Source organism: Hyaena hyaena, unplaced genomic scaffold, assembly GCF_003009895.1.
Source record: "Hyaena hyaena isolate Hyena2069 unplaced genomic scaffold, ASM300989v1 scaffold_158, whole genome shotgun sequence".
Lineage (NCBI taxonomy): Eukaryota > Metazoa > Chordata > Mammalia > Carnivora > Hyaenidae > Hyaena > Hyaena hyaena.
Genome location: NW_024080790.1, coordinates 233,410 through 253,106, shown reverse-complemented (window position 1 = coordinate 253,106; position 19,697 = coordinate 233,410). Strand labels below are relative to the sequence as shown.

The 19,697-nt window shown below is 47.3% G+C and overlaps 1 protein-coding gene across 2 annotated transcripts in view; it reads left to right on the top strand.

Annotated features, from left to right (window-relative positions):
* Window positions 1-19,697, top strand: part of DYSF (dysferlin) — a 203,486-nt gene that overhangs the window by 14,167 nt on the left and 169,622 nt on the right. For both annotated transcript variants that reach the window (XM_039239562.1, XM_039239561.1), the window contains exons 3-4: window positions 278-369; window positions 17,400-17,505. In XM_039239562.1, coding sequence (XP_039095493.1) covers window positions 278-369; window positions 17,400-17,505 — 198 coding nt within the window. The remainder of the gene's footprint in view (window positions 1-277; window positions 370-17,399; window positions 17,506-19,697) is intronic.

Below are 19,697 nucleotides of genomic sequence, written 5' to 3'. Positions count from 1 at the left end.
GGCATCCTGGTGATTGGTGGAATTGAGTTGGGGGAAAAGGGATGTGGGAGCCAGACCTCCTTCTCTCTTCTGCTGCCTTTGGCTTTCACTGCATCTTCTGAAGCTCTGGAACGCTGCTATTCACGTATTCATTCATTCATTTACTAATTCATCCATCTGCCCACCGGTATTTTTCATGGATGGCTACTCAGTGTCTTGGGGGGACCAGGGTGAACCAGACACAGTCTCTTCTCGTAGGGGGCCACCAGTTAGGATGGTTCTTCTCTTTTTCTTCCAGGGCTTTGAGTGGGACCTCAAGGGCATCCCTTTGGACCAGAGCTCTGAGCTTCACGTGGTGGTTAAAGACCATGAGACAATGGGAAGGAACAGGTGAGGTGGGCAAGGGTGACTCTGTGTCCTGAAGGTACAGGTAGGTTCGTGGTGGACACAGACTCCAGAATCTGGGCCCCGGAGAGCTTGTGTTTCAAGTTAGCATCTATTGAAGACGTGCCTCTCGTGGGCTTGGGCTTGTGGTAGATGTTGGCGAGAGGCCTGCTTGTTGTCTCAAGAACTCACCCGGGGGCAAATCTGAGAGCCGTGCAGGCTCCGGGGAAGGGAGATGGGCTCGAATCAGGTGTGTACGCCTTTGCACAGACAGCCTGTGCCCCAGGGAGCAGGGAGGAAAAGGCTCCCAGTGTCCTGCTCTGGCCCAGGGGTACCTGGGTGTGGCCACCTGTCCCCGCCCAGTCCAGGCTGGTGAGGGCACTGGCACACACTCCAGTGGGCGGGCTGGCAAAGTGCAGCCACAGCTAGCGGGGAGCTCTCAAGAAAGGCTTCACGGAAGACGAGGGACGTGAGGTGAGCTATGCAGTTTGGAAGTCAAAAGGTAATAAAGACTTGGAGTGCTTGCATACATCCCTTTGGCAGGCTTTTTCTCTTGTTTCACGTACGTGATGTGGAGGGTTTCCAGGCAGAGGCAATAAAGGAGCAATGTTGTGGAGGCCTATAGAGGCGGCGGTGGGTCCCTTCTCCTGTTCTGGAGCTCCAGGCCTCAAGTGTAGGGGGGTGGGCAAGACCCACCGAGCTTGCTGACCGATGGCCCTGCTCGCTGTGGGGTCAGGTGGTCTGAGGGATGTAGTCTGTAAGGCCCCTTAGCCTTGACTATGAGGGTAGCGTTCAGCATCCCGGCTGGGCATGGCAGGGTGTGGCTGTGTTAGGTGCCGAGAGAGGCGGGTTCCTGCTCTTGGTGCCATTTCCTGAAGCAGGGGCTTGCTTTTGTGATCTGCTCACAGGGATGCCTTTGTCTGGGAACTGGGTCAGCCAGTGTCTGAGGCCTGGGAGGCGTGGTTGTGTTACCCTGGGGTGGGAGAGGAAAGGGAAGAAAGGAGGGGGGATTCAGAGGCCGAGGAAGGCCAACGAGGGTCTCAGGCTGCGAAACACCTGGGAAGTTTGAAATCTTAAAAAGCTTAGAAGAAAACCCAGCTGCCACTGTCTCTCTGTGGCTCTGCTGGTCATGGGTGCGGGGCATGGTATGTGCGGGGGACGGGGGTTAGGTGAGCGCACTTTCATTGGGACCTCTATCCCATCTGTAGGGGGCAGGAGCTGGAATCAGTTCACACTCACGCACCCCAACACAGACATTTTGTGGAGAAAAGGCAGCCTCTACTAAGTGTGAATGGTGGATCTGCAGGTGCGTGAGGGAGTAACGCAGAGCATTGGACAGTCCTGGAAGGCTTTCCGGAAGAGGGCCACACAGACTGACTCTAAGGCTTTGGGGGGTGAGGGAGGGAGGGCATTCCAGCATTTGAGTATGGCAGGCAGTCAGGCTAAGGCCTTACAGGTGGGACTCAGTCACACGACACGTGCAGCCCAGTGAGGACGGAGCCCTGGGACCCGATTGGGAGGAATTCTCAGATACCAGGCTGAGGATAATAATAGCAAAACCCCAACAGCTGATGTTTACCAAGGCCTTAGCCAAGTGTCTGGCCCTGTGTTGAGTCTTTATAATACAAGATCTTTTTTAATCATTTGGGTACTACCGTTATAATTATTACAGGGGGAGACTGGCTTTGAGAGGTGGGGTGCTTTTCTCAGAAGCTGGTGATGGCAGAACTATTCTTTTTTTAAGTTAAAAGAAATGTTTATTTTTGAGAGAGAAAGAGTGTACAGTTCGGGGAGGGACAGAGAGAGAGAGGGGGACAGAGGATCTGAAGCGGGCTCCATGCTGACAGCGTGAGCCTGACGTGGGGCTCAGACTCACAAACTGTGAGATCACAGTCTGAGCTGAAGTCGACGCTCAAATGACTGAGCCACCCAGGCACCCCTGGCAGAGCTATTCTTGAAAGCAGGTCTGCAGCATGCTCATAATCACTGAGTCCCTGTGCTTCTCAGAGGCTCCTAGAAGGCCCCGGCTGGTGCTGAACCCTTCTGGAGGGTTCCATTCACTCATGATGCCGGAGTTGAGAGGGCTTAGTGTAGCAAAGGTAAGACAGTCTGGTTACTGCACGACACATAGGAGGAAATGCATGTTTCATTTTCATGATCATATTCAGCATTTTACAGTCCCTGTGGAGGAATTTCTGAGATCATGAAGGAGACCTGAGAGCAGGGGATGTGAAGGTATTTTTTATCAATTCCAGGGCCAGGTTGGGCAACACCAGGCCAATGCCATACATGGGGGTCAGGCTGTACTACACCTTGGGGCCTTCTCCGTGGCCCTTCTGGGTGTCCTCTAGCTCCTGGGGGGAAGCTGGCTCCCTGAACACCAGTTTACCGTAGGGCCAGTGCTGGAAATCAGTTCCTCAAATATCAATTTGCAGAATTGCTAATTCTCAAAACTTCCCAATTTACTAGAGACTTCTTATACTTGTGTGCAGACTTTGAGTTTCCCAAATGTGTCTTTATTTTGTATTTCTGGCAATTAAAAATTAAATTTGAATTAAATTTAAATTTAAAATTAAAATTAAACTAAATTTAAACTTTAAATGTAAATATAGGGGCACCTGGGTGGCTTAGTCGGTTAAGCGTCCGACTTTCGCTTAGGTCATGATCTCGCGGTTCGTGGGTTCGAGCCCCGCGTCGGGCTCTGTGCTGACTGCCAGCTCAGAGCCTGGAGCCTGTTTCAGCCTGTGACTCCCTCTCTCTCTGACCCTCCCCTGCTCACGCTGTCTGTCTCTCTCTCTTAAAAATAAATAAAACACAAAAACAAAAAAAATTAAAAAAAAAACCAAACAACAAAAACAAAACAAAACAAAACAAAAATAAATGTAAATATAAACATCTGAAGAATTTCACAGGTTGCCCAAACCACACTGTCATGTGCAGAAATAGTGGCATTTTGGCTTCATTATATCCCCCAGTGGGTATGCAGCCTCCATAGCACTTTACTGGACTGTGAGGTGCCTGAGGGTGAAGCCTGTTGGAGGGGCATTTGGTGCTGCTGCGTTTCCCCTGATGACCATTTGCAGTTTGGGGTGCCCTTGACTGGCCGGCTGGCCTGGAGTGGGAGCTCAGGGAGCCCTCCGTGCCTCAGGAAAGGAGCAGAGGCTGGGGGTCTTTTGGCTGCTCTGCACCTTCCCACCTGCCTGAGGGACCCCAGAACCAACTGCGGTGCCGGGCCAGCTTTGTGCTGATAAAACCAGGTTTGAAGTGGACAGAAAGGGAAACTCCACTCCTATGGGTAGGAGACACTCTTGAAAGCTCAGCTGGAGGTCCTGGACTCCTGTCTCAGGATGCACTGAACAACTTCCTTTCTGCTGTGGGCTTCTTAGAGGGACGCTGCAGGGGTGTTGACCCTGATCCCTGACTGGCTGTGACCACTGGGATGTTTGGCCTAGAAGTTCCTAATCCGGGCAACACAATAGCATCACCTACAGCTTTTATATACACCCTTGCCTTTGGGTGTTGTTACAAAGTCCCATGTATTAGGTATTTCTACCGCGCAGCCCAGGGTGAGAGCCACTCCTCTCAGTCCAGACCAGTGCTGCCTGACAGAGCTTGCTGAGATAATGGAAATGTTCTGTGTTGGCTGGTATAACTGAGGACCTGAATCTTAAATTTTATTTAGTTTTAACCAATTTAAATTTAATGTTTATTAAAAAAATTTTTTAACTTTTATTCATTTTTGAGAGGCAGAGAGACAGAGCACATAGGGGGGACTGGTAGAGAGAGAGACACACACAGAATCCGAGGCTGGCTCCAGGCTCTGAGCTGTCAGCACAGAACTCTGAGCACAGCACAGAGGCTTGAACCCACAAACAGTGAAACCATGACCTGAGCCAAAGTCGGATGTCTAGCTGACTGAGCTACCCAGGTGCCCCTGTTTATTTATTTTTGAGAGAGAGAGAGAGAGAGAGAGAGAAAATGTGTGTGAGTGGGGGAGGGGCAGAGGGAGAGGGAGACAGAGGATCCAAAGTGGGGTCTGTGCTGTAGCAGAGAGCCCCCCGCCTGCCATTGATGTGAGGCTCATAGTGGCTACTGTGTTGGACAGTGTAGCTCTCTGGTTTTACAGAAGTGTTCCTGCCCTGGTTGCATATTAGCATGATGTGGGAGCTTTAAAAGAGATCATTGTCTGGGCTCCACAGCAAACTGATGCAACAAGAAACTCTGGAGTGTGGTGCAGGCCTCAGAGCTTCTTCTAACTGCCCGGGGTAGGCCAGTGTGCACCCAAGGTTGAACACCCACTGCGTTGGGGCAGTGCTGGCACTTCTGTAAGGAAGTACTCTCAATTTTTTCCTGAATTAGCCAGTAAAGAAATAGGAACCATCACTCTTGTAATAGTGTATATGTGTAATTATTGGTGGAAATGATCACCACAAAATAATTATGGCTAAAACCACACATGGGTAGAATCGTACAGGGAATGAAAAATGGACTGAAGAATCCTGTTGGCTACTATAAACACTGATCTTGGAAAATGGAATGCAACGGAAGTAATTCTGTAAGAGAAAACTCAAAATACAAAGGAGCTATAATCGACAGAGTTTGATATGAACCAAAGAATTGAAAAAAAAAATCTTTGAGCCAAATCTGTGTTGGGAAATTTAAACAGAAAATAGTTGTTACCAATGACACTAATTTTGGTCAAACAAAAATGGAGATTGAAGAAAAAGGAAATAGTTAATTGTGCTGTATAGAAAGTACATCAACAAATTCCATGGGCTTAATTTAATTTGTTCCAGAGAATGCCTGTTCAGTGGAAATGAATTAATGTAGGTATACTTTTGATTTAAATATTTGGTAAACATACATATAGAAGAAAAAGTCTCCATGGGATCAAGATACTTGCCTGTCAAGAAGGACAAATACCATATGTTTGCATGTATAGGAGGATTAGGAGGAACTTAACAGAGGACCATGGGGGAGAAGAAGGGGAAAAATAGTGGGGGAGAGGGAGGATGGCAAACCATGAGAGACTCTTGAATGCCAAGAACAAACTGAGGGCAAATGGAGTGGGGAGAGAGGAGGGGGGTGATGGACATGGAGGAGGGCACTTGTGGGAATGAGCACTGGGTATTATATGGAAACCAACTCGACAATAAACTATTTAAAATAGAATTAAAAAAAAAAAAAAGAAAAACAAACACCTGCCTGCAAAAAAAATACCAGGGTCAAAATGTTCTCACTTTGACCACAATAACTCATTGGCTTCAGGCCTAGCCAGGACTGGGGTAGGGTGGCTAGATTCAACACACATTCGGGACACCCAGTTAAGTTTGTCCCAAATATTGCACGGGACTCATTTATTTATTTGTTTGTTTGTTTGTTTGTTTGAGAGAGGGAGGGAGGGAGCGTGTGAGTGGGGAAGGGGCAGAGGGAGGGAGAGAGAGCATCCTAAGCAGACTCCATGCTCAGCACCAAGACCAATGTGGAGCTCAATCCCACCACTGTGAGATCATGACCTGAGCTGAAATCGAGTCAGACACTTAACCGACTGAGCCACCCAGGCGCCTTGCGTGGTACCTACTTATAATAAAAAAATGTTCCTTGTTTATCTAAAATGGCTGCTTAGTAGGGAACCCTGTGTTTGATCTGGCAGCCCTTTCTCAGGGTGGCTGAGCACCCTGCCTCCCTTTAATCAAGTAGCATAGAAGGGCCCTTAACTCCACACCAAGGACCAGTTAGGAGGCACTTACTGCTGTTGAAAAAGCCTTCGTTTAGTGTTTAGGATAGCATTTTCTATGGAGTAGTGTGGTCTACTTGGAACCTCTTAGGGACCTGGGGCATAAAGTAGGGCATCGAGGGGTCTCTCAGCCCCACACAGAGCCTCGCCTTCCCTCCCCTGCCCGGGATCTGGATCCTCAGTCATGGTGTCTGCATCTGGCTGGGGCCCAGAAGGCAATTTGGGAACCTTCTTGAATTCCTGTTCCTTCTCCTTCCTCTTTCAGTTGTTCCTCTTCCCACCCTTACACGGGGTTTGACAGGCTGCTCCAGAGGAAGAGCGGGGGCCTAATCTCAGTGAAGCTCCCTGAGCTTCTCTGTTTCTTCCCCCTCGAGGGGCATTAAATCAAACACACAAGCACATCTGAGGGAACTGCTGTGAAGAAGCGGCTCCATACATGGCAGTTCCTTTTGGCACATCCTCTTTTCCGGTTCTTTCTTGTGCTGCTCTCCTGCTCCCTCAGTTCCTTCCATTCCCGCTTTCCCATCAAAGCCTGCTCTTAGCCAGCGATGGTTTGAAAAAAGATTAATTCATACTGAAGTGTTGGTGGTAGGCGGTGGCTTAATGTTTTGCCCTTCTTAGGAACCTGGAGTATGGTGCTAGGTATGCTAGACTCTGTTAAAAAAATTTTTTTAATGTTTATTTAGTTTTGAGAGAGAGAGAGAGAGAAACAGAGTGCAAGTGGGGGAGGGGTGAAGAGAAAGGGAGACACAGAGTCTGAAGCAGGCTCCAGGCTCTGAGCTGTCAGCACAGAGCCTGACCTGGGGCTTGGGCTTGAGTTTGTGAACTGCGAGATCATGACCTGAGCCAAAGTCAGACACTTTAACTGGCTGAGCCACCCACGTGCCCCTGCCAGTCTGTTTATTTTATTTTATTTTATTTTATTTTCAAGATTTTTTTTTATTTTTATTTTTTTAATGTTTTTATTTATTTCTAGGAGAGAGAGAGAGACAGCGTGAGCAGGGGAGGGTCAGAGAGAGAGGGAGTCACAGACTGAAACAGGCTCCAGGCTCTGAGCTGGCAGTCAGCACAGAGCCCGACGCGGGGCTCGAACCCACGAACCGCGAGATCGTGACCTAAGCGAAAGTCGGACGCTTAACCGACTAAGCCACCCAGGCGCCCCAACCTGCCAGTCTGTTTAGAGCAACAAGAGAATTAATGGTGAGCGGCAGGAATCACTATAGGCTTTGAGGAGGTATTTTGGGAATGGTGGTCTGACCTCTGTGACCATTGCTTCCAGGGGTGCCTCTGAGCCTGGACTAGGCCTTGGTGCCCTCAGGGTGAGGGAGGAGTGTCCTTGGGCCTCCTGGGACAATGGGCTTAATGTATTGGGGAATGTGGGCATTTCTCAGAAGGAGCTGAGCAAGTCTTGTTCCTTAACAAGAGGAGCCCTGCACAAGAATGCACAGGTGATGGCCGAGGCTCCTGGGGGAGGGGGCCTGGCCGGATGGCACCTGTGGCCTCCAGAGGGAGTATGTTGACGTGGTGGAGGGATTCCATCCCCAAGGGAGCAGGGGGTCTCAGTTCTGCAGCTGTCTACAGAGCTGAGCAGGGCAGGGGTGGTGGCATGACAATGAGGCTCAAAGAGTTCTCTCAGGACCCCCTACCGCCGTCCGTAGTGAGCCTCATCCTGACATCGGCCACCTAGATTTCTCTGAACCTGCTTCCTCATCAGGATAATAGCAATCACAGTACCTATATTTGCATGGTTGTCGTGAAGCTTGAATGAGATAGTGTGTGGGCGTCAGAGGCCCTACTGGGTGCTTGGCACATTGAAGGCTGTTTAGCACGTGGGGACTGTTGGCTCCATACAGACACATGTACACAGACCACACCAACAGTGAACGTACCACCCACACACCCTATGTGGACACTTGGCTGTACAGAGTGTGCACCAGCATGCCACACACATGTGCACACACAGTCTTTAGTTTATGAAAACTCTCACAGGAATATAAAAAAAGTATTTTTTATAAGCAAAAGTAACGTCCATTCTTCAAAAGCTATAAAGGAAGAGGTGTAAAGTTTTCCCACCTTCCCCCATCTGCTGCTTCCCTTCCTTCCGTGTATCTGTTATTGACAGTTTGGTGCATGTCTTCCTCGGCTTTTCCTAAGCCTCTGCAAACATCTGTTGCATACGCGTGTGTACATGGACTTAAACAAAAGTGAGATCTTGTCGTACATACTAGTCTAAACCCTGCTTTTCATCGCTTCATCATGGACCCTTTCCTAGTATGTATTGATCAGCCCCATTTTAAATGGTTGTGTGGTATTTCACAGGGTGGGCACCCCATAATTTATCCCACTCTATCCTTACTGACTGGGATTCGGTTTCTTTCTCATTTCTTTCCCGCCCCTTCAGTGGATATCTTTATCCAAATTGCTTTATGTTCTTACACTATTTTTTTCTTTAAAATAGGCCCTTAAAAGTGGGATTATTGGATCAAAGGATATGAACATATACCATTTTCATAGATTCTGTCACATAACTTTTCAAAAATGTGTCCTAATTTATGTCCACCAACAGTGTAAAAAAAGGTGCCTGTCAACTTTTAATTTTTGCTTAGTGCCATGGTAGGGGGAAAAAGTATCTTAAAAAATTTTTTTTTAAATGTTTGTTTATTTTTGAGACAGAGACAGAGCATGAGCAGGGGAGGGGCAGAGAGAGGGGGAGAAACAGAATCAGACGCAGGCTCTGGGCTCTGAGCTGTCAGCACAGAGCTCGATGTGGGGCTCAAACTCACGAATTGTGAGATCATGACCTGAGTGAAGCTGGATGGTCAACCGATTGAGCCACTTAGGTGCCTTGGAAAAAAGTATCTTATAAATTGTGTGTGTGTCTTTTTTTTAAAGATTTTATTTTTAAGTAATCTCTACACACAACTTGAGGCTCAAACTTCTAACCTCTATATCAAGAGTCACAGACTCTACTGACTGAGCCAGTCTGGTGCCCCTAAACTATTTTCTTGACTACTTGTGAAGTTGGGCATCTTTTCATGTGTTTTACTGCCCATTTGTATTTCTTCTGTCAATTGCTTATCCTTATATTTTGAATTGCTTGCTTTTTTCTTACTAATTCAAAGCAGTTTGTATGTTAAGGATCTTATCAGGAATATTAACTCTCTATCTGTTTTATGTGTGGAGGGTATTTTCTCCCTGCTGACAAATGTCATTCCCACATAGGAATAGACACTCACCCAAATGTGTGTGTGTGCACTTAGACATTTAAAAAGGCAGAGTGGCAGTTTGCTGTTGCTAGAAGTTGGGGAAAGTAAGCCTAAGTTCAGCCTCTGGGTTTCAGCAGGCTGGTTTGCAAGCCCCCCTTTCTGGGATATTTGGGAGGCAGGAATATTTATAGTTCACCATCTCATCGTTTTTAGTGTGCTCATAAGTGTTGACTGTACCCTTATTTTCCAAGGATTTTTATAACTATAGACTTCAGGACGTCCCTGAGTTTCAGAATAGTTTTTCTTTTGTCTTTTTGTGGATTGAAGTGGAAAACTATTTAGTCACCTTTGGGCAGCCTCTGGGGAATCAGATGCTGGCGGGAAGGCTGCCAGAGGCCAGGGGGTGGGAATGTCCGGCTGTCCCTCGTTTCCTGCTCCTCACTGCCAGGCATGAATGGCTGAGAGCTGGAGGGGGCATAGATGGTGGCTGGCTCCTCCCAGGGAGCTTAAACCTCCCCTGAGTGTGTGTGTGTGCATGTGTATGTGTGTGTGTGTGAGCGCGCACGTCCTGCCAGAACAGGGACTCTAACTTTCCTGTCATGCCTGATTCATTGAATCTGGTGAGAGGAAGGTGCAGCTGAGTCAGTGATGAACGGATTTGAGTTGTAATGTATGTATTTTTAGTTGACATGTTCTTTTCTTAGTTTAAAAGATAAAGAATGAGAAACTGATATATGGAAACACTTCTGGAGCTATTTTTAAGAAATAATTTTGAACTTATAAAAAAGTTGCAAAAATAGAACAAAGAAGGGGCACCTGGGTGGCTCAGTTGGTGAAGTGGTTAAGTGTCCCACTCTTTTTTTTTTAATTTTTTTTTTAATGTTTTATTTATTTCTAGGAGAGAGAGACAGCGTGAGCAGGGGGAGGGTCAGAGAGAGAGGAAGACACAGACTCTGAAATAGGCTCCAGGCTCCGGGCTGGCAGTCAGCACAGAGCCCGACGTGGGGCTCGAACCCACGAACCGCGAGATCATGACCTAAGCGAAAGTCGGATGCTTAACCGACTAAGCCACCCAGGCGCCCCAGTGTCCCACTCTTGATTTTGGCTCAGGTCATGTTCTCATGGTTCATGTCTCAGGATTGAGCCCCATATCAGCCTTGTGCTGACATTGAGGAGCCTGCTTTGGATTATTTCCCTTTCTCTGCCCCTCCCTTGCTTGTGCACACTCACTCTCTCTCAAAATAAATAAATAAGCTTAAAAAAACAGAACAAAGAATATTCATATACTCTTTACTTAGAATCACTGATTAACATTCTACCCCACTTGCTTTATAATATTCTCTCTCCCTCCTTCCCGTTTTTCTTCCTTCCTTTTTCTCTCTTTCATTTGAGGATGAGTTACATTCATTATGGCCCTCTATCCCTAAATACTTCAGTGTATATTTCCTAAGAAATGTGTAAAATATAGTTTTTAGAATTTAAAACTAGGAATTAAGATTAGGGATATTCCTTTACATAATCACAGTGTAGTTATCAGCCTCAGTAAGCTTAACGTGGCTGCCATACTTCATCTAATTCACCATTCATCTTCTGTCCTATCAGTTGAGCAAATAACATCTTTTATAGCAAGTCCTCTGCCCCTTTTTCTCAGTATGGGATCCAGTCTAGACTCCTATATTGAATTTTGTTATATTTCAACAGCCTTCTTTCAACATTCTCACAACTTTGCCTTTTATAACAACTTACATTTTTAAATAATATAATATACCAGTTTTTTGTTAATTGGATGTTCTTCATTTGAGGTTTGTCTCATGTTTTTCTCATGATTAGGTTTGTTGCTCATTCCTGGCCAGAATACCGTGTGGGTGTGTTGGGTCCGTCTCAGGTTCTGGAAGCACAAGATGTACCTCATTGGTGATGTTCATTTTGATCACCTGTCAAGGTGGTGTCTGATTTTTTCCATTGCGTATTTACTGTTCTTTTCCCCTCTTTGAAATCTTAAATTTTATTTTAGAGAGAGAGAGAGAATAGAATCTCAAGCAGGTCCACGCTCAGAAAGGACCCCAGTGTGGAGCTTGATCCCACAACCCTGTCTCAGAGAGTTGGATGTCCAACTGACTAAGCCACTCAGGCGCCAACCCCTCCCAAAGTCTTTTAAGAGACACATTAAGACCCTGCAAATATCCTGTGCCTCATCAAAATGTGCCCCTAAATTTAGCATCCACAGAGAAAGGTCCAATGTTTTCATATGAAATTGTTTAGATTTCTCTGTGCTGCATTAAAATAAGCTTACCTGGCCACTTTAATTTACAGCTTCCCACTTAGGGCTCGGATTTGGAGGCCATTACCCCATAGTTCTTCTCCCATCTCTGATAGGACAGTAGCCTCACTGGACGATGAGTCTGGGAGCCAGTTCCTTTTCCTTGGAGGAAAAGTGTGTGCCCTGTCAATGTGTAAACTGCCTGAACTGTCCTCCCTCCCGCCCCCGGTGCCAATCCCTGACTTCTCTTTCAGTCTGTGAGATGGCAGGAGCGATTTCAGCCCTTGCATTTCTCCTGCCCTCACATTCCAGTGGCTCCAGAGCATAGATAGCACTGCCAAGAGGGATGGCCAGGTCTGGGGAGGCTGGGAAAACAGAGACATGTTTCTATCAGTAGGCTGCGGGGGCGGGGCCAAGGCCCATGGTGGGGGAGAGGGGTGGAGGGATGGGGGCGTGGGGGTATTCCCCTCTGCCAGGCTCTGCACACACTCAGAGCTGGTTTCGAGGCAGCTGGTGCAGGACCCCCAGGCCCCTCCTTGCTTCATATGACTGAATCCTGTCTGCCACAAGGGGCCATTGGTTGGTATCAGCGCCAGTGGTACTGAGCACAGGGCATCGCATGTTTCATGTAGAGTTTGTGCCTCAGTCTTGATCTCTGGATGCCCGTGGGTCTCCCTGAGCGTCTGGTCCCTCCTCCCCTTCTCCTCCATCTCTGTGGAAGAATGAATGAAGAGTGGCCGTAAGGGTTTCCTATGATCAAGCCTCAGACCCAGCCTACCTCCCCAGGAGGTCCGGCCGCCCCCAGGCTGGCCTCCCAGAGCAGTTCTGAGCTGCCTACCCCGGGGCAGTCTGCTCCTTAGGCTTGGGTACAGGCAGCCTGCTGTGCTGCCTCCAGCCTCTCCTCCTAGAGAAGAGGGGGCTTGTGAAGCTACCCAGCTCCTCCAAAGGACTGGTCCCAAGGCCTGTGACAGGGGTGGAAGGTGGGGGCATTTCAAGGTCCAGAAAGATATTAAGGGAGGAAATAACAAGCGGTCCCTTCTGGCCCAGGTCTCCCAGCCTCCGGAGGTGCCTGGGCTGGCGGGGGTGGGGCCTGCACTTCCCTCTGCATTTCCTCCCATTGTTCCTGCCCCACTTCCGGGAATTCTCCATAGGGGGAGGGTTGGCTGACCTGGTGCCAGAGAGGGAGGCCACAGAGGCCAGGCCTTGCTCTTGCAGCAGCCTCCAGGGCTCCCTTCCAGCAGCACGTCTTCTCCAGCAGCACGTCTTCCCCACCAGGCCTGACATCTCCACTCCCACTGTCCGGCTCTGCCTTTCCCTCCCCTATGTGACCCCTCAGGGATGTGGGGACCTGAGCTCTGGGGCAGGCTCTGCGAGTCACCAGTCTCTCTGCTCTGCTGCCCCAAGGGAAGTGTCACTCTGATGGCATGGATTCACAGGTCTTTTACACCTACTCTCTTGTCTTTTTGACATTGCCTGTGTCCTGGTGTCACCTGGCTAACAGGGGTTTGCGCCTAGGTGAGTCACAGAAGCTGTAGCTGGTAGAGTTGTTGTTGCACAAAGGAAACTTTATTTGCAGCAGATGAAGATCATGGGGAAATAACTTCCAAAGCCATGACTCGCTAGCAAGGGGTGAATGCGTTCCTTTTATTTAAAATCTTTAGATAGGGCCTGAGGTCAGTCATGCACCTTAAGGAAATATGCCTGTACTTATATTGTATGTTATGGAAATGAGGCTTGCACTCTCCTCAGGCAGAGATCGTAGTATTATAATGAGGTAAAGGTAACTGTCAGTCACTGCACGGCTCACTCCGTGGTTCATCCGCAGTTGTACGTGGAGAGTTAAGCTTGACCTCGTCTGTGTAGTCTGGGCCCCTGGAACTCTTCCTCAGGGCAGTTGCTATTGTTTGAGGGGTAGTTTTGGTTTCCACCACAGGACACTATGCCAGTGGGGTCTTTTTCCTGAGTTAAGTGAGAAGCTGGAAAGAAGAGCTTATGGAAAAATGTGGGACAAAGGTCAGTGGGTCCAAGCAGGTGAGCAGTAAAGGTCAAGTCTTGGGTTCTACCTGGTGACATTGAGGACACTTTAGTCAACACACTGGTGACAGGTGCCTTCCCCACGCTGGCCCTGTGGGATGGAGACACTCCAGGAGCTCCTGCTTATGCTGTGGTACAAGCCTGCTCTGTGCTATGAGGGACTATAACACACAGCAGCCCAGATTCTAGAAAATGTGACTCCTGGCATCATGAGGAATGAATAGTAGTGACCATCTTTCTCTTTAGCCCTTTCTTTAAAGAAATGTCTGAAAAATGTTACAAAATTCAGCACAAATCAGGCTATTGAAGGAACCTGTAAGGCGACTAACAGTCCACAGTTCCCAAGAAGAATGGAGCTCAAGTGATTTTATTGTCCAGAAGCTTACATAAGCAGCAGTTAATTAATTAGTAATTCATTACTTTTATCATGGTAAAATATACATCACAAAACTTACCATTTTAACCATGGAGAGTGTACAGTTCAGTGGGTTAAGCACATTCACGCTGTTGTGCATTCATCACCACCATCCATCTCTGGGACTTTTTCATCTTCCCAAACTGAAACTGTACCCACTAAATAATAACTCCCCATTTCCACTGCCTCCAGCCCCTGGTAACATCTCTTTTATTTTCTTTCTTCATGAACTTGCTTATTCTAGGAACTTCATGTAAATGGAATCATACAGTAGGTGTCTTTTTGTATCTGGCTTATTTCACTTAGTATCATGTCTCCAAGGTTCATCATGTCGCAGGTGTCAGACTTTCTTTCCTTTTTTGAGGCTTAATAATATTTCATTGTATGTACGTTTTTAATTCATTCATTTTATTTTAATTGTTTATGGCATTTTATTTATCCATTGATCTGTTTATTTATTCCTCTATTGATAGATACTTGGGTTGTTTAAGTTTTAGGCGATTGTGAATAATTCTATTATGAACATGGGTGGGCAAATCTCTCTCCGAGTCCCTGATTTCAATTCTTTTGGATAATACCCAGAAATGGAATTGCTAGATTTTATGTTTTGATCCGTTTTTCCATTCCCACCACCAAGGCACAAGGGTTCCAGTTTCTCCACATCCTCACCCACTTTCTGTTTTTTTGATAGCGGCCATCCTAGTAAATGTGAGGTAGTATCTCATTGTGAACAGCCAGTTTTTTTCTTTTTATGAATATTTATTTATTTATTTTTATTTATTTTTAAAATATTTTTTATTTATTTGCTTATTTTTCTTGTATTTGCTTGCTGAACTTGTGCTAATTGAGACAGATAATATATTTCTTAATGTTATTTATTTATTTTTGAGAGAGAGAGACAATGTGAACAGGGGAGGGTCAGAGACAGAGGGAGATACAGAATCTGAAACAGGCTCCAGGCTCTGAGCTGGCTGTCAGCACAGAGCCCGACATGGGGCTCGAACCCACAAACCGTGAGATCATGACCTGAGCCGAAGTTGGACACCTAACTAACTGAACCACCCAGGCGCCCCATTATTTTTTAAATTTAAATTTTAGTTAGTTAACATACAGTGGAATATTGGCTTCAGGAGTAGAATTCAGCGATTGATCACTTACATACAACACCCAGTGCTCATCGCAAGTGCCCTTCTTAGTACCCATCAACCACCTAGTCTATCTCCCACCCACCTCTATCACCTCTCAGTTTTTTCTCTATCACTAAGAGTCTCTAGTGGTTTGTTTCCCTTTCTTTTCTTCCCCACAGCCTCCCTTCCCATATGTTCATCTGCTTTGTTTCTTTCCACATATGAATGAAATAATATGGTATTTGTTTTTCTGATTGACTTACTTTGCTTAGCATAATACATTCTAGCTCCATTGTCACTGCAAATGGCAAGATATCATTCTGTTTGATGGCTGAGTAATATTCCATTATATTTATATATTCCATTATACACACACGCACACACACACACATCCCACATCTTCTTTATCCATTCATTAATGGATGGACATTTGGGCTCTCTCCATAGTTTGGCTATTGTTGATAGTGCTGCTATAAACATTGGGGTGCATGTGCCCCTTTAAATCTGTATTTTTGTATCCTTTGGGTAACTACCTAGTAGTGTAATTGCTGGATTGTAGGGTAGTTCTATTTTTAGTTTCTTGAGGAGCCTCCATATTGTTCTCCAGAGTTACTGCACCAATTTGCATTCCCACCAACTGTGTAAAAGGGTTCCCCTGTCTCCTCATCCTTGCCAACGTTTGTTGTTTCTTATATTGTTAATTTTAGCCATTCTGACAGGTGTGAGGTGGTATCTCATTATGGTTTTGATTTGTGTTTCCATGATATTGAGTGATGTTGAGAATCTTTTCATGTGTCTGTTAGGTATCTGGATGTCTTCTTTGGAAAAGTGTCTATTCATGTCTTCTGCCCATTTCTTATCTGTGTTATTTGTATTTTGGGTCTTGAGTTTGATCAGTTCTTTATAGATTTTGGGTACTAACCCTTTATCCGATATGTCATTTGCAAATATCTTCTCCCATCCGTAGGCTGCCTTTTCCTTTTGTTGATTATTTCCCTTGCTGTGCAGAAGCTTTTTATCTGGAAGGCCCAGTAGCTCATGTTTGCTTTTGTTTCTCTTGACTTTGGAGACACGTCTAGTAAGAAGTTGCTGCAGCCGAGGTTAAAGAGGTTGCTGCCCGTATTCTCCTCTAGGATTTTGACGGCTTCCTGTGTGAGCAGCCAGTTTTAAAAATCAGCTATTTGGGTCAAGATAGAAGTTTTATTTTATAAAACTACATAAAACCCACATTTATAAAAACCTATATTCAAATCAGTTGTTACAGACACTAGAAAAAAAGAAGGCCCCAAATAACAGGTGTGCTGTTTATTCATCAGGGAAAAAAAATTAAGAAGCAAATGATGAGAGCACTCTCGTGGCTTTTCATTGTCCACACCCTGACAGCAATATGCAGGAGGCACACAGAAGTCTGATGCAGACCTCAGGCAACAGTTCTGATGGACGAGGGCCACTTGCTGTCCCTGATTTCCTACAACTGCTACAGAGGTGCAGAATGCAATTTGCCCGTTGGGAACACAAACATTTTCCTTGGCACTCTCTGAAGGATGCCTTAACTGATCGTCACTCAGCGACCTACTCTTTCTAAGAGCCTATATATTTATGGGACCCCCACCCCTCAGTCGGAGGTGCTTCCTTAGGTGTGTGTGGTGTGACAGTCCTGGGCTTCTCTTGGGAGTGGGGCATATCCACCCTGACCCAATTTGCTTTTCTCCCTGTCTCTGAAGACAAGAAAGACTGTTTTTCATTTATGATCATTGCTGGCCAAGGCCTGGGAAAGCAGTATAGATGGCCGGTGTAGATGAGGGACAGAGGGGCTACTGCAGCTTCAGAGCAAGGCAGATGTGGTGGTAGAGAAACTGCCCTGCTTTCAGGAAGACACTGGCCTGGTGGATTTGCTGAGGCCTGATGGCCAGGACAGCCCTTATATGGAAGTGTCCAGGAGGACAGGGGTGGTGGGGCTGGACCTCTGGGGAGAGGTAGAAGGGGGTCAAAGTTGACCTTGGGAGAAGGTGTCTCTCATCCTTGTGCAGGGAGAGGGGCCTGGCCCTTCAGGGATGGTACATGGGGTGGCTGGGGTCAGGTGCTAGGGAGCATGGAGGGGTCCTAGGGGACTGTGGTGTTTTCGGCAGATCAGCTTTGCCTGCAGGGTGTTTGTTTGTACGCTAAGGTGGTAGTGGTGGGGGTGGGGGTGGAATGTTGGGAGAAGAGGCAGGCACGTTAGGGTAGTTCTTTACATTCTACTTCTCTCTCCACTTAGGTTTTTGGGGGAAGCCAAAGTCCCACTTCGGGAGGTCCTTGCTACCCCCAGTCTATCTGCCAGCTTCAATGCCCCCCTGCTGGACACCAAGAATCAACCCACGGGGGTAAGTACCCACTGGACCTTTGCATCAGACTGGTGTCTGGTCTGAGGCCTTGCCTTTCTGATGCAAGTGGTGTGTCATAGCTCACCTACCAGCAACCAGGCCTGATCCTCCCTGGCGAGAGCTCAGGGTGCTGGGGAAGGGAGCTGGCATGGAAGAGGTGGGAAGGGGACAAGAGGGAACCCTGGCCCCACCCGCTGGGCTCAAGTCAGCCTTGTCTCACACCAGCTCTGCTGTCCCTGGGTCCCCTCCTGCTTTGGAGGGAGGCACAGTCACCTCCTGGGATTGATTTTTCTCTAGAAACCTCATGTGTCCCCAAGCTTCCTGGGCAGCCTTGGTTATGGCTCCCCCAGTCTCCTTGGCAGCCCTCCTTCACCACCCAGGCCCCATCTCTGGATCCGGAATATCTGACTCATCTGGGTCACAGATCACAAGGGAAGGGGACAGACATTCCCCTCCCCTGCCCACCAGGACCTGTCAGACCCTCTTCCTTTCCTCCATTGTCCTTCCTGCCCCTCCCCCAGCTTTTCCAGTGCTTTCCCAGTCCTAGCAGACAATTTCCAGCCCTCACCTCTGGCTTCCCGTTATTTTTAGGGAGCTAAATATATGCTGCCTGGTTCTTTCTTCCTGGTCAGTAGAATTCCTGACCTTCCCTGTGGGTCAGCTCCACCTCCCAGGATGCACTGGGGGACTATCCGTTTGGAAATACTTCCTCCCAGTGAGGCCCTAGGGATTCTGGGCTTAGCTCTCTTAGACTGGGGCTACAATGTGTGTGTGTGTGTGTGAGGGTGGAGGCTCTTGGCTGGCTTAATGAGTCAGGAAATGGCCAATCTGGGCAGAACTTTGAATGGAACCGCTACTGGGTATTGAGAGCTGGAGAAAGAGAGTGACTGACTAAAGTCACACAGTGAACCCATGTCCAAATGGGGACAAATGGGAAGGTGGCACATCTAAACTCTCAGGGGTGGAAGGGACTTGAATGGATTCCTGGTCCACTGACCTGATTCTGGAATTTCCTCTAGAGGCATCTTAGGCCAATGTTGGCTGGATGCTTCCCTGATGAGAGATGTTACTTCCCAGGATAATCCATCCCTTTCTCAGATAGTGCTCACGGGCAGAACATTTGGGTTTAGTGCAGTGATCACTTGTAGGGTTGTAACCTCTTTAGGAGCTTCCCAGGTGAAATCTGAAACCAGCTCCCTTTCAAGGAAGGCAGGGAAGAGCAAAGAAAGAGGCAGGCTGCTCTAGACTGGTAGACAGCAGGTTTAGTTAGCAAGGGAACTTACCGATGAGGTTTGTCTGGGGCAACATCAAGAGAAGTAGATCTCTGTACGCATCCACCAAATCTTTAAAGTATATAGAGGTCTTAACTGGGTTCAGTCATGTATGCAATCCAGATAGTCTCAACACCATGTCACTAGCTCAAGACTGTGCCTGGAGCAGCCTTTGAGAGCAAGGACAGCAAGCAGAACTTACATTTCAAGGATAGTAGAGGGGAGGAGGAGCCTCTGATTGCCTAGATTTAGCTCATGGATCAACTGGTGGGCGTGTCCTCTGATGACCTCCAACATCACTCAGCCTGTCTCCCTTGTCCTCCATCTGAACTCTCCAGTCTACTTATGCAATCTAAGGGGTCTAGCACCAACTTCCAATGTGTATGTGGGTTCCCCCACACCACCAAGCAGTTCTCTGACACCAGCAGGGCATCCTACAGTTCAACTCAGTGCTGACACTGTCTATCCAGACACAGCTCCGGATTAAGGGCTTAGTCCCGCAAGACCTTCCCTTCCCCTTCTGATGCCAGTCTCAAGTCCAATCTCTAGATCGAATGTTCTTATGACCCCCTTCTTGGGTTTGATTAATTTGGTGGCTCACCAAACTCACAGAGTTTGTGGCTCACAGAACTCAGAGAAATATTTTACTTACTAGGTTACTGGTTATTATCCAACCTGGAAGCTCTCCAGTCCCCGTCCTTTGGGTTTTTATGGAGGCTTCATTGGCAACTGAACTCTCTCTCCAGCCTAGATCCCCTCCCTGGAAGTGGTGGGGGCTGAAGGTTATACAACCCTCTAATTGCAAGGTTGGCTCCACTAGCAACCAGATCCCATCCTTAGGTGATTTCCATTAGCAACAAAAGACACCTTTATGGTCTTATCACTTAGGAAATTCCAAGGAGTTCCCAGAAGGAGCTATGT